Here is a 15,697-nt window from a genome sequence, read left to right as displayed (position 1 = left end):
ATTAAGAATTTTTTTAATAACAAAAACTTACAAAGTGAAGCACAAAATATGGTTCCAGAGGACCAGGGCCTACAGGCAACTGGCAGAAGCATTACACCAATTCCTCCCAAGGAACAGAAAATAAACCCAGGCCTCAGTAAAACTATCTTCGAAAAACAGAGAAAGAAGGGAAATGAGAAAATTCTTAAGAATTAAAAAAGAATAAAAATAATGCATATCAAAATCTGAGAGATTCAGCCAAAGCAGTACTTAAGAAGAAATCTTTTAGTCTTGCATTTGGCTTCATTAGACAAAAAGGCTTCAAAACATCTAAGCATTCCCTTAATTGAATTTTTTTAAAAACAGAAGACAAAAACATACATCTATAAAACAAAAAGCAAGACACAACCAAAGTGCAAACAAAATGTAACCAAACTTTTAAAAAGAACAAGCATGTAACAGAGAGGACAGTGATCAAAGGGGCTTTGGAAAGGTGAACTGCTGACAAGATGAATCAAGAATAAAACAAAGGAGGAGAAACATGAGTTCAAAATGCCCTAATCTGGATATTACAGAAATTAAAGTAACAAAGACCACTAAGAACAACTTCACCTTAAGAAACCTGAAAAGCTGGGTAAAATGGATAAAGTCCTGATATATGATGCTATGTTTAAGCAAATAACTGACTCAAGAAGAAATTGATAACTTGAATATCCCTATATTCACACATACACACAAAAAATACTAAGATCAAAGGTCAAAAATCAGAAACGGGACAAAAGCTAAATGTCAAGGGCTACACAATCCTTCATGGCTTCATAGACACTTCTACCAAACATTCAAAAAACACATTAATTCCAAACTTTAACATAAATGGTTCTTATAAATTTAAAGAGGGACTGGTCTCCAATTCATTTTACAAAACTCCATAATACAGATACCAAAACCTCACAAAGGTAATTACAGTTCAATATCATTCATGAACACTGATTCAAGAAACCTAAATAAATGTCAGCAAACTGAATTCAGGGATGATAAAAAGGTAATATACATCGTGAGGTTAGGTTTATCCCAGAATGCATGTTTGGTTTAATACTTAAAAACATATACACACATATATACATAATTTACCCCAATAACAGATTATAAAAGAAAAACAAAGTGACCATCTAAAAGACATAAAAAGACACATAAGATAAAATTCAGCATCCATTCATGATAAAAGCTCTTGGCAAACTAGAAAAAGAAGGGAACTTCCTTGCCCAATAGTGGGAAGCTGAAAAGAAAAAAGAAAAACAGAGTAAGCATATTTCCTGATGAAATGCTGAAAGCCTTCTTTTAAAATCAGAGATGATAAAAGAATGAACAGTTCTTTGAAACAATATGCTGAAGAAGCTAATCTGCAGGAAGACAAAAAAGGGAAGGGGTGGCACTTTTAAAGCATTTTTTTAAATTGAGGAAACCTAAGAGAATCCACAAAGGATAGAGTTAACAGAATTTAGTAAGAACTTAAAGGGTCACTGAACCAAAAGAAGTAGTGTACAAATTTCATTATATTTGTATATACCAGCAACAGTGAGAAAAATAGAACTTTTAAAAGCAATTCATATTAACAAAAATACAAGGCCTATACAAATATATATGGAAGTACAATAGTGCTCTCTTGAAGAATGCTATGAAATAAATTACGAACTACCTACACAACTGAAGAAACAAAGAGGAAGTCTTCCAGGAAGAGGAGGAAGGTGAAGTGGGAATGTGGGAAAGAAAGAAAACCAGCCACAACAAGCCGACTGAAGGAAGCATCCTCCCAGCACAGCGCCAGTGCTGAAAGTGGGCTCGGATGAGGTCACTTTCTGACAACAAAACGACTCAATCCTTCTTGGAATCACAGAGCATAGCACACGTCCCCAGCCTTACACAGCCCCACCCCACACCTTCCCACGGTGTTCCTGAGGCTTCTCTGAAAAAATGCGTTTTATCACCAGTGTGCTCCTGGTCTGTGCTCAGGGGCAGAAACCGCTCAAATAAGGTTTACTTTGTGTTTTACTATTTTTCTCTTATAAGTATCATCCACTTCACAAAAAAAGATATCATTAAAAAGACCCAGTTATAGTAACAACAACAAAGACAAAAGTCTTAGGAAAAAGCATGGTGAAACATAAAAAGTTTACATAAAAAAATAAGCCAATAGAAATAGCCAAGAAAACTTTGAAAAAGAAAACTGATGAAGATATTCTAACCTCTTTTATATTTCAGACACTAAAATATAATGAAAACCATATAGTACTAGTGCATTCACAGAAGGGCCAATAAAAAAGAACAAGAAAAAAATCACCGAATAACCCCTCACACTGTACCTAGGAAAATTCGGCAACTAATAAAAGTGCATCTCCAATCAACTGGGAAAAGATAACTCTAAGGGTTAATTCTATGTGTCACTTGCAGTGTTTGGGGATGAAATCAACATCTAAACCAGGGACCTGATACAAAGGAGACTGGTCTCCGCCCTGTTGGGGGTGGGTTGCCCCACCCAGCAAGCGAAAGGTCTGGAAAGAACAGAGAGACCGGCCCTGGAAGCCAGAGGGTCTCCCCAGCAAACTGCCTGCGGACTCCCTGCAGACTCCCTGCAGCACAGGCCCTCCCAGCACTCCAGCCTGCCAGCCCTCGGACCAGAACCAGAACATCAGCTCTCCTGGCTCTCCAGCATGTGTGGGCCCACACTGCGGCTTTTGGACTTGCCAGCCTCCATAATTAGGTAAAACAATGCCTTATAATGAATCTCTTTGTCCTAACCAATCGGATGTGTATCCATAGACACATCCGAGTGGTTCTGTATCTCTGGAGAGTCCTAATAAAATAGTCCACACAAGGAAAAGTACTTAAACAAGCAAGCAGCCATCTAGAAAAAGACAATTAAGTTGAATACATACCTCTCTCCACAGATTAGGAGAAGAGAAATACAAACAATGAATCTATGAAACTGCTATAAAATAACATGGCAAAGTTCCTTTGTGACTCTGAAGTATGGATGCCTCGTCCTCCCGCTAAAAATAAAATCCAAAGATCATAATTATCATAAAAGCATGATAACTCACTACAAAATTTTTTAACTTAAAAGCCCCTCTGCATGACCCCCTCAAAAAAAGGGTCCAACTATTAATGGCAAAAGACAAATGATAACATGAGGGATGGTGCTTAGTAACAAATTACAAAGGCCCATGGTCCCTAATATATAAAGAGCTTTCACAAATCAATTTTTTAAAATACCAACAACCAAATGGAAAATTTTAAGATAAAAAAATACAGGTTTAAAGTCCAGAAAAAAGGAAATAGAAATAATTTTTAAATATATAAGATGCTTAACCATCAATCAGAAGATAAATGCAAATTAAAACTACATTAGCAGATTGGCAAAAATCCAGAAGCTTCATAAAACCATGCCTTTGGCACTTGTGTAGGGAAACAAGCGCTCTCACACATCGATGGTGGAGTATAAGTTGGTACAACCCCTAGAAGGAACAGTCTGGCAATATTTACCAAAATTATAACGGCAGTGTTGCTTCCAGGAATTTATCCTACAGATATACTCACGCATTTATGAACTAACACATATTCAAAGTTTATCATGGCAATATTGTTTAAATTGCAAATAAGTAAAAATAATATAAATGCCCACAAAAAGAGAACTGGTGAAATTATGGTATGTTCATAAAACGGAATATAGCTGTATGAAGGACTGCTTTATGTATTCCGTTGCAAAGATCTACAGGAAACACATTTAAGTGAACAGGGGAGGGGAGCTACAAAGAACAGCAGAGTTCCAATAGTATGTCAGAGCACACTACCATATGGACAAAAGTGGGGTAAAAACTAAAGTACAGTACAGAGCTTCTCTGAATAAAGACACTCCGGAAAGACGTGCACAGAACTAACGAAGTGGTTAGCTGCCAGAGGATGGAGCGGATGGTGAATTAGGCAAAAAGAATTGTGGTGGGGGACTTTTATCTACACTCTTTCCTTGTACTTTGTAAGTTTTGAAACATGAATGTGTTGATTATTCAAAATATTACACATTAAAAACAAAGACACAAAATGAGGAATCTTTTCCTTTAAATCTTTATTGTCTGTTTTCTGTTACCATTTAGGCCCCTTACACCCCGTCCCCAACTTGCAATCCCCACCCTGCTGTCCATGCCCATCAGCCCTTTGTCCTTCCTGCTCCCTCCCTCCACCCCCTGACTCCCGCACAGCTGTCAGCCTGCTCTCTGAGTCTGGAAGTGAGGAATCTCAGTGGAACCCTAACATCGCCTTCTGCATGAATCGCACTGACAGGATACTCAAAGTGTGATCTGCTGGTTGACTCCTCACTGTAAAATCTATGTATGCTTCATCCGGAGACAGAAGGAAAGTCTACAGCAAGAAACGTTTTGTCTGTTATGAAAAAACTGGCATATCACATTAAACACTGTTGAGCTTCTTTGGTTTCTAAATGTATGTGAATTCAGTATTATAAATTCTCATTAAAATTCAGCTTGATTTTGAAAATATTCTATTGGTTAGTTTTTGTTTTGTTTTGGGATGTATTGGGGGGAATGTTTCTGTTTTGGGAGGTGCTAGTTATATCTAAAATACAAGATCTCATTTCCTAGAGAAACTTTCTCAATCAATCTGAACATCAAACTCCCTGAAAAACAAACTGGTCCTGTCCAACGAGAGCCTCTGGCTGGGCTTCCCACGTGGCTCCGAACTCCACTCACTGCTGGTCCCATAATGAGCTTAGGGAAACGTAAAAACTCCTGGGCACTCTACAGTTAGGGAGTATGAAAACAAGAAGATATTTCCAAAGTACTCTGAGGAATGTTTGATTTTTCTCAGAATAAACAAAAATGGCAATATTTACGTTAAAAAGTCACGGTTATATAGTACTTCCTATACAATGATAGTACCAATCGAAGCATAAAACAGACCTAAACTAAGCCCTTTAAAATACTGTTCATTAAAATACTATTCATTAAAGTAAGATTTTACCTGTAGTACGCTTTAAATATTTAACTGCGAAGGATATTAAGGAACTAATTGCCATGTGGCAGAAGTCATCAGCGATTGCTTCAGAAAGGAAGTAGATTTTGAGCTTGGTCTTGAAGGAAATGACAGGCACTCAGAGTCCTTAATCAAAGTGGTTTTACAATCAGAGATACATTTTAGCACACTGACGTAAAATGAGAAACGTAATCTGTCCACTGAGTCCTTCCTCAATTTTGATGACATGACAAAACATTCTGTGTCTGCAGCGTCCAAGAAGGTTCCAAAAGCCCTTGAAAAGCCCATAACTTTACAGCTCACAAGCCCAGACACCGGTCTCTTACTTAAAAAGAAATGAGAAAGATTTTTTAGTTTCCCACATTTCACCAAAAGACCAGAAAAAAATAACTTGAAAATAATGTACATTCCTACCTCTATGAATCCCTTTACATAATAACAAAACTTTGAAATCATGTGTGCAAAAGACAGGATTTAACACATTTCACATGTTTTGTTTACAGTTGGAAGCTCCTTTAAGAACTCTTACATAAAAAGTACATGGGAAGACTCCAAAAAACCCAATAGGCGAGAAATCAGCTAAATTGATTAAAATTAAGCTTCATATCATTATATAGTTTGCTTAGCCTTAACAATCTCTTCAAGATGTGTAAAAAGCACTTTAAAAACTGCAGAATCAATGTCATTGTTCTCACATCTCTTCATCAGCCCTACCCCACAAAAGGGAAAAAGGGGGAAAAAACATAAAATGGAAAGTTACATTATGATGCTAATGACTGGAAGCATATGAAAGTCTCACTGGGATTCACAGTTAGAGTCCCAGCTCATGATACTTTAGTATCACTCAATGACAATCTCTGAAACAAGATGCAATTGAATAACTTTACCAAATGCATATAATACCATTTTTCTACAAATCATGTAAGCTGAAATATATAGCCCAATAACCTACAAGAGTATTTAATGAGGCTAATTTAAACTAGAAGCTGCTTAATATACTTAAAGTACATGATTCCCTTTAGTATTGTAATATATTGTAATTGAAGTGATTATGTTTATAAGCTAGTTTAAAAAGAATAACACTGCCAAAGGCAACAATGTTTTGATATAGTAGTGCTTGCCATTAAAACAAAAACCAAAAACAAAGCTCAAGATACAAATACCAGGAATATGCCAACTAGCAAGAGTAAATGATCGATAAAATCATTTTCCTGAATAAGCCTCAAAGTGACAGAGCACTTCCTTGAAGGCTTCAGAACACAAGTGACACAGAACATGCAAAGACTGACATTTTCTGCTGTCACTACGCAGTAATTTAAGAAGCAATTAAACATTCTTCCCACCCTTCAATCCCAAACACCCACCCATAAACAAACAGTTTAGACTGGATTATAGTTTTGCATTTTCTGAAAACGACATTTTTTCCCAGTGAGAAGAGAATGTTGAAAATGGGACAGGAAGATGTCTCAGAGCCCAGTCCGGCCTCAAAACGCAGAGCTGGAGGATGGAACAGAGGCCTGCAGAGCGGTCACTGAGCTCACCTGCTGCGGCTGGTACCTCTGCTGGGACTGGGATGGCAGATACTGAGCCTGCGGGGGGAGGTGCGGAGGCTGCGGCTGCTGGTTGTAATAAGGCTGCTGGCCCTGCTGGCAGTAACCACTCACACCTTGTTGTCCATACTGCGGTGGCATCTGTCAAAAAGTCAGGCACAGAAAGTGAGAAAGTCAAAAAGTACACTTCAGTGAAATCAAACATGGCTTCAACTTGGCAACTGAAGTGGGTTCTCTGCTAAGCAATGGCATTCGATATGTTTAAGTCTTTCCCTTACGTAGGTCAACATCCTGCCTGCTAGTCACAAACTGTCCTATCAATGAAGTCGAAAGAGAATCTGCTCTAAAACATCACATACACTACACTTCCACTAGCAGTTCCACCGACTATTTTGCTAAAAAGAAACTACACTGCTTTACAATAATACTGTGAGTATCAAATAACACAGCCATCGACATGAGATCCTCAAGGGAAGATATTCCTAATACGAGGACAGCATTCTCCTCGTTGATAAAGCGGGAAACGATGCCAAGCAGGGTGTACTGCACTGCCAAAACCAGAGGGAGAGAGACACAAATATGGCCTCCAATGGGTCTTCTCCATCTCTAATTGACATGAGCCCCAAAAGTCTTGAAATCATTGTTCAAAAAACAGCCTCCCTTCTTCATAAAATAAACATACTGTTGATTTTTTAAGTGTTTTTGTCAAATGAGAAATCTATGGACTTATTTTTTTAATTGGAAGGGAGAGCTGGAGAGAAAAAGAAAATAAAAGATATCGAAAAGTACTCTACAGACAAGAAGGGTGAAGTCACTCTTAATACCACAATATGGTCCATTTGAGAACCCCGAGCACTTGAGCCCCATTAAGCCCACACACTCACGAATGCACTGATCCGTTCCAGACAGCACACTGAGGAAGCAAGTGCGCTATAGGCTACCGAATGACAGACAAGAGGGGGTGGTGAAAGAAGAAAAGTAGTAAATGCTTTGCCTCTAAGATCGATCAGCGCTGTAATTCATGACATAGACAATGAAGTAAGAAGGGGAAAAATGCAAAAAGTTAAAGTTCCTACTTTTTTGAACCTATCATTATTTCCAAGACCTGGCAGCAATGACCCCCAAATGCATGGCCCAGAATGGCTCCCAAACACCTCTCATCACGCAGACCCTACGTCAGATGAGCAGACGAGTTTGTACTGAAAACCAGTTAGCAGCACAGTTGAAGTCTTTGCTTTTATTTATTTTACAGCTTGGTATCTCATAATGAATGTATGTCCCTGCCATAAGCCAAGCCAAAGAATTTCCATAAAATACAACTCCACATGCTAAAATACCATAGACTACCCACAACACATATCCTTCCGTTCAACACCCATATGTTTGATTTGATATCTAATACTGTATTTCACACAAGCATCTTTGCAGTTTGATTTGAAGCAGTTAGGATAACACTTTTTGCCGGTGTTAAAATGACTGTAAAGCTCAGTCAACACAGCCAGCAAACTCCCCTCTGAATTGCACTTTAATATGTTGACTTTCTGGTTTACAGAAACCTTACGCGCAACATGGAAGTGTCGTCTGGGGCGGGGGTTCTATTTTCTAAGTGAAACGACAACAGGGCACGTTATAGGAAGGAGTCTATTAACACTAGAGCAGTCACAACACGCTAGAATCTTGATCTGTTTCAGCCCTAAAAAGCTCTGGGGCAGGCTGGGGGGCAAGGGTAGCCGCCTGGAAGGCAGGTAGCGTGGGCAAGAGTACAAGCAAATCTCCAATGGAGCCGTGGCAACAGTCTGCAGAACACGGGAGAGGTGAGGTGAGGTGAGGTGAGGCGAGGCGAGGCCATCAAACACACCTGCCTGGGAGATTTCATGACCGTCTTCCCCAGTTAAAAGCCTATTTGCTCTCATTTTCGATGCATGGTCTACTTCCTTCGGCCCAAACCTACCTGGCACCTCAGCCTCTCTGAGGCTAGGATGTGGTGACTGAGGGCACAAGCAGGCTGTGAGGGAGACCTGGGGCCTGGGGCCAATCGTGGAGTCCATCGCCCTTGAGTGGGAGCCACAGAACGGAACAGAAATGACTGACTCTCTTTCAGCTGAAGAACCTCTGGGTTACAAACGTGTGAAATCTAAATCCAAGTCCTACTGCACCCAGCTGTGGGAACACGGACAATCGTCATTGTATTTGCCCTGCATTTCCTTCTGTGCAATGCGGCTACCTTCTCTAGTAACTCACATTAACATTATAACCAGCACCACACTAACCCGGCTTGGAATTCTCCATGGATGCTACCATTCCTTATATAACTGCAAGTTGTAGTGTTAGCTCTAACATATTAATTATTTCCTAGGTTTTACCTTTAAAGAGGAGTTTCTAAATATAATACCTCAGCTGTCTGGAACTAAAGTCTAATTCTTTAATGATCAATATTGTTTTTGTTTCAATCAATTTAGATGCAGGGCTTTCAAAGAAATATTATATGCTTTTCTGACAGCTTCAACCAAACAATCATTATAACACATGTATCAGCAGGCGGGGCCCTAACATACTGAAGGCCCCAGCACCCGTGCCGCCAGTGGTCCGCACAGCCCCAGAGCGGGACTCGGGCCCATGCTGTGCGGTCTTCTCACACGCCAGCGAGGCATTCAGCCATGGCTTGTCACCCTGAACTCCACGCCCAGTGGAATCTGCTGAGGACTGAGAAACCCACTACATTGTTAAAACAATAAAGGATCAGTCCATGAAGGAAGCCAGGAGCTTTAACTGTTTTGTGCAATCAATTTTGGCTACTGAGTCTTTTTCTTTATGTCTTAGCTCTCAACACAGTCAGAGTCAAAAAGATTACCAGACTGTTGCACGCAAGAGAAATTGAACCAAGGATTACTGAGTACCTGGAACCAGGAGCTGAGGGGTGAGGGTACAAAGCCTTTCTGGCTCAGATGTCACCTCTTCCCTGAGCAGCCCAGCCCCAGCCTCCACCATCTGCATGCCAGTCTCCGATTCTATTTCACCAGAAGGGACCTGATCTGGTCTAGTTCTTGTGTTTACGTCTGTCGTCCTCACTAGAATATAAGCCCCCCCACTCATGGTAGGCTTCCTGGAAGAGGGCCTGCTAGACAGTCAGTGTTTGTTGAATGAATTAAGAATGTTGTTCGGTGGAACACTAAATTGAGCTGTTATAAAAAATTCTAAAGTAATGAAAGAACACATTATAAAACTGAAATCACTTGTACCATCCAAATCTTTGGTACACGTTATGTTCAGCTTCATCCAGCAGCCAGAAACACCGAACCTCACCCTAAAGCAGCATAGGGCCCTCGGCTGTTCACTGCTAACCCTTGAAGTCATTACTGTCCAAACTACTGGGTTTTTAGCATGGTTTGAATAAAAAGGTTATACTAAACTAAATGGACATCTCTAGAAAATTCCTGGGATGAGAGCTTTTGTTATTTAAAAACAAGAAAAACAAGAATTTATTTCACTCATTTCTAAATAAGCAGGATCTTAAAGTAGAATGTGAGCACACACAACAGCAAAATTATATTCCAATTTTCAAAGAAATGTGAATGCTTTCGAATATTATTGGAGAGGAAAAGCATAGCTAGAAATGACTCATTCACTTTGATATTTATTTTAGGAAACTATTTTGATGAAGGATTTGAGTATTAACTTTCACATCCCTGTATCACGTTAAATGTGCAGAATCCCAGGCTCCATTTTTCATTTGACCTTACCCTGAACTTTATGCTCACACTTCAAAACTGAAGAAATGACCATGGTTTATCTTCCCCATTTTATTTCTAAAAAAATTTTGGAAAGCAGTTTGCCCACAAAGTTTAAAGGTGCACTGACTTATGGCCCAGCAATTTCCCTTGTGAATAAATTCATGCCAAAGACACACGCACTGAGTCCCCGCAAGGAGGCTCAATGTGACTGCTTACGGAAGCCGGAAAGAGGACACAATCAGACCCTGCCGCAGCACGTAGATGGAGAAACAGATTTTGCTGTGGTCACACAAACAGAATTCTATACGGTATTCAAAAATAGCGAAGAAGTAAGGCCCACATATCAAAATAGTTCAAATCTGAAAATTATAATGCTGAATTTAAAAAGAAAGCAACAAAAGGTTAATGCAATGTGTACAGTTTGTATAAATTTTTAATACACGATAGTAGTATATATTGTTTATGAAAAAATACATATATAGTCGAAGTACAAAAACATGCACTGTAAAGGAAACATATGATACTCTCCAGGGAGGGGAGGGGGAAAAGAGAGGGTGGACCTTCAGCCTTGCATTTTTTCCCTTTAAAAAAGAGAGATGAAGCAAATATAGCAAAATGTTAACAACACCTATAACCTTGCTATAGTTACACAAGTGTCTACCATATTTGTTTCTGTACTTTTCTGTATGCCTGATTATTTCATAATTTAAAGGTGTCGCCTTCACCACATCCCAGGTTCCAGCACCACCAGCCAAAGGAAGAGTCAAAGGGGACGCTGTAGCACCCCGAGGCAGAAGGCAGCCCCAGGGAGGGGTACCTGCTCCACTGCTTTATTTAAAGAGGCCCAGCTAGGGCTGCGTTCCAGGACCACTCAGCCCCCCAACCCCGCTCCGAGACAAAGACTTCATCAGGGTCTTCTAAATTTCCTGTGGACCAGCCAGCCTCTGAGGGAAGCACTTATACAGGGAACACTAATCTAACCAAGTTAATTCAGAAACAAGACCTATAGTCAAAATGTTCCAGAAATGCATGCACTATAAAAATAAAATGTAACACCAATTAACACATTAAAGGATCTGTGAAATCCTTCAAGAGTTAAGAAGCCCCTCCCCTGTAAGTGCGGGGTTTCTGCAGTGTGTATGACCACGAGCACACCAGGCGCCCACCGGGATGTGAAATTCCATGGAAGCTGAGCCTCAACAGCGCAGCCCATCAGGCCCTCAGAACCCCGGCCCACAGCAACAGCTGAGTGAGTACTTGTTGACTGAACCTGCTGGAATCAGTACATAAATCACCTGCGGTAAATCGTACACCACTGACACGTAAATGCAAGCGCTTTCTGCCTTGAGCTACACCCTGGTCCAGTCCAATGTTCTATCTCTACAGCAGCTCATAAAAACACTGGGAGCAGACATTATAACCCACTTCGATATGAGCTTGAAAGTTATGGTAGGAAAATATACCCTAGTTTCTGTTGGGGATCTGCCACCTCTAGATTATCTGCATCTATGTACATTATCAGCTTGTCCTTCCTTTTGGAGGGAAACAGTTTAAGTCACAAGAATTACATTGGCCTGAATGTCAACACGGAGTCTCACAGAAGTAAAACCCCCCACTTCCGAACTCCAACATGCCGATCTGACGCTCTGCAATGGAATGCACACTTTCCTCCCTCTATCCTCAGCTTTCTGGGTGAAGGACCTACCGTTCTTTCTGACGGTGGTAAGAGACACGGAACAGAAAGGGCAGCATTTCCATCCCTTTCGGCGCACCGCTCGGCGGCATCACGTGCATGCACACTGCTGTGCAGCCTTCACCGCATCCACCCCAAACGGACACCGTGCGCCCACCCAGCACTGATTCCCTTTCTCCTCCCCCCCCCACCCGGCCCCTCCAGCCACTATTCTGCTGTCTGTCTTCATGAATTTGGTTACTGTAGGTACCTCACATAAGTATAACCATGTAATATCTGTCCTTTTGTGTCCGGCTTGTTTCATTAGCATATGCCTTCAAGGTTCATTCGCATTTCAGCGTCAGAATCTCACTCCCTGATATGGCTGAAAAACACCCCACGTGTTTATCTGGCCATCCACCGTGGACACCTGGGTTGTTCACGCCTTTTGGTTACTGTGAGTAACACGGCTATGTAAGTGGGCATACGAGTGTCTGTTCCAGTGTTTGCTTTCGCTTCTTTTAGACACACTCAGAGTGGAGCAGCTGAATCATACAGTGGCCCTATGTTTAATTTTTCAAGAAACCGCCACACTGTTCCTCGCAGCGACTGTACCACTTTCCCTCTCTGCCAGCAGTGTGCAAGGGCTCACTCTCTGCGTATCCCTGACAATGCTGTTGGTATTTTCGGATTGTTTTGTGGCACCCGTCCTAGTGAATGTAAAGTGGTAGCATGCTTACCGTGAGCTTGACTTTCACTTCCCTAATGATTAGTGACACTGAGTATCTTTCCACATGCTTTTTGGCCAATTGTTTTTCTTACTTGAAAAACTGTATTTAAGTCCTTTCCCCATTCTTCAATTAGGTTGTTGTTTGTTGTTGAGTCGTAGGAGTGTTTTACATATTCTGGGTATTAGTCCCTTATGTGATATTTGATTTCCAAATATTTTTTCCTATTCTGTGGGTAGCCTTTTCATTGTCTTGATTGTGTCCTTTGATAGACAAAATTTTAATTTTAATGTAGTCCAACTCATCCATCTTTTGTTTTGTTGCCCGCGCATTTGGTTCCACATTCAAGAAATCGTTGCCAAATCCAGTGTCATGAAGCTCTCCCCTCTGTCTTCTCCTATCAATTTTACAGCTTTATCTCTTATGTTTAGATCTGTAATCTATTTTGAGGAAATTTTTGCATGTGGTATAAGGTAAGGGTCCAACTCCTTCTGTGCAAAGACCAATTGTTCTACTCTATGTATTTTCACATCAGTTTCACATCCTTTTGTCTTAAGCAGCACAGTTTGGTTCGGTATCTACACTTTCCTTAAGAACTATATTCAATGTATACACATTCAGCAGACTGTATAATCTATTCATGTAAAGTTCAAAAACAGGCAAAGTTAATTTACAGTGACAGAAGAAACACTAGTGGTCGTGACATGGGGACTGGCGAGAAGGAGATAGGAGAAAACGCTTTGGGAGTGATGAAAAGATTCTGTATCTGAATAGAGGTGGTTGAGCTTGTAGATAAATACATCTGTCAAAACTCATCTAAATATATGCTTAATATCTGAGTATTTTATTGTATATAAATTATAACTTTAAAAAATGCTGCCAAGCCCTGGCTGGTGTGGCTCAGTTGGTTGGAGCCTCATCCCATAGACTGAAAGGTCGTGGGTTCAATTCCCAGTCAGGGCACATACCTGGGTTGAGGGTTCAATCCCCAATCAGGGTGCGTACAAGAGGGCAACCAGTCGATGTTGCCCTCTCACACCAATGTTTCTCTTTTCCAGTCTCCCTTTCTTTCTCTCTTTCTAAAGAAAGCAATGAAAAAATGTCCTCAGGTGAGGATTTTTTAAAAAATACTGGCAAAATATGTACATATACCTAATAACAAAAGTAACATCTAAATTTTCTCCTCATATTTCTGTATTTTAAGGTTAAAACCATTCCTGCCTTACTTAAGCCTAGATATAAAGTCCCTGATGGATAATAAACAATGACTAGTCCTAGGGGCTTAACAGGAGATTTTCATATTTTCACTTTACATAATCCAAAATATTATACAGCAATTAAGCACATTTAAACAAGCATGGTGAGTATGCAAATTCAAATATCTAAGGCAAGACACGATATGTATAGAAATGACAGCCCCTTAACCCAGAATTCAACTTTTAAGAATTTATCTTAAGAAAAATACAAAACAAGTACACAAAAGATAGGTACAGCCAGAGTTCAATGCACCCCCTCACTCAAAAACATGGAAAAAACCTAAAAGTCCATCAATAGGGGTTGGGTAAAATAAAGGTGGAGGAATTAATAAAAGAGCATAAAGCCATTTAAAATTAAAGAATTTAACTGTGGATAAAATATATTTAATAACAAGGTCTGTCCATGGATTACTGAAGTAGAGTTAAGGGATGGCAGGTTACAAAAGTGTGTGTGTGCGTGCGTGTGCATGCCTGTGTGCGCGCACACATATGCTGCTTTTGAACATGAAACCCCGTTTCTGTATGCGACGTGAGTGAAGAACAGCCTAGAAGAATAACACCATGATGTTATCCGTCATTTCTTAAACCTGCTCAGTGTTCTTCATGAATCTAGAACAAAATGCAATTTATTTTGTATTATTTATTGCTGTCTTTCTAAGAGTTATCAAAAAGTATACTATACCAATTTGTCTTTAACAGTAGAAACCTCCTTAATTTTTATTTTTCATCATAGGTTTGAGTCCCTCCAGGTAAATTCTACAAAATGAAACGGCAAAAAAGTATGGGAAAAACTCTAAGATGGGAACGGCTACATTTTGGTCATTACTGTGGCAAATCTGCTGCCTCCAAATACACAGAAAGATTAAACACCATTTTCCAGGGATAGGAGACAGACTGAAAATTCCCCACAGCGAGGAATACAGACACTCAGCCAGAGTGTGGCTGAGACAAGTGCACGAGGAAATTCTATTATGTCACCTTGTCCAGTCAAAAATAATGTGCTAGCAGGTAATAAATAAAGTTTACCAGGTCAGGACCCTACACCTGCTCCACAACCTACAGTCCCTTAAGCTAAGTTCCCAATTGAGACTTCTAAGCAATTTAGTTGCACTTTTTTTTTTTTTCATTTTCTTGTTTTAAAAAGAAAAATCTTATCCTCAGGCTTGACTAAGGGAGGAAAAAAAACTACACGATTTCCTGAAATTACTCCTTCATGCTTGAAAAATGAGAAACAATCAACAAATGTATATTGAGCACTTACTGTATGCACTGTATACTACAGCTGAGGTCCTTCCAACCCTGTCCAGCTCCCCTGGAGTAACAGAAAGAAGACAACCTGGGGTGGCAGGAGGAGTTGGCAAAGCATTCCAAAGGCAAACAGTCTTCAACCCCAGCATGGACTTGATGGCCAAAGACAAAAACAAGCCGGTCACACAGCGCACACTGCTCTGGAGCCCACTGCCCTTTGTGTCTGTGCCCTTGTTCCTGACATAACTTCCGGGCCACGGAGAATACTGTTGCTTTACAGACTGAAAAATAACCAACGTATCTGGCTACTTTAACCCTCCCTCTCCTTTAGCTTAAAATTTTTTTTGAAAAATTATTTATTTACTTTTAGAGAGAGGGGAAGGGAGGGAGGTAGAGAGGGAGCAAAACATCAATAGGTTGCCTCTCGTACACCCCTGGCTGGAGACCTACCTGCAACCCAGGCATGTGCCCTGACCGGAAATCGAACCGG

The 15,697-nt window shown here is 40.3% G+C and overlaps 1 protein-coding gene across 9 annotated transcripts in view; it reads right to left on the bottom strand.

Annotated features, from left to right (window-relative positions):
- Positions 1-15,697, bottom strand: part of ARID1B (AT-rich interaction domain 1B) — a 404,641-nt gene that overhangs the window by 276,742 nt on the left and 112,202 nt on the right. For all 9 annotated transcript variants that reach the window (XM_053914215.1, XM_053914219.2, XM_053914216.2 and 6 more), the window contains one exon: positions 6,564-6,713. In XM_053914215.1, coding sequence (XP_053770190.1) covers positions 6,564-6,713 — 150 coding nt within the window. The remainder of the gene's footprint in view (positions 1-6,563; positions 6,714-15,697) is intronic.

Source organism: Desmodus rotundus, chromosome 11, assembly GCF_022682495.2.
Source record: "Desmodus rotundus isolate HL8 chromosome 11, HLdesRot8A.1, whole genome shotgun sequence".
Lineage (NCBI taxonomy): Eukaryota > Metazoa > Chordata > Mammalia > Chiroptera > Phyllostomidae > Desmodus > Desmodus rotundus.
Note: the sequence above shows the minus strand (reverse complement) of the source record. Positions and strands in the feature narration are given on the sequence as shown.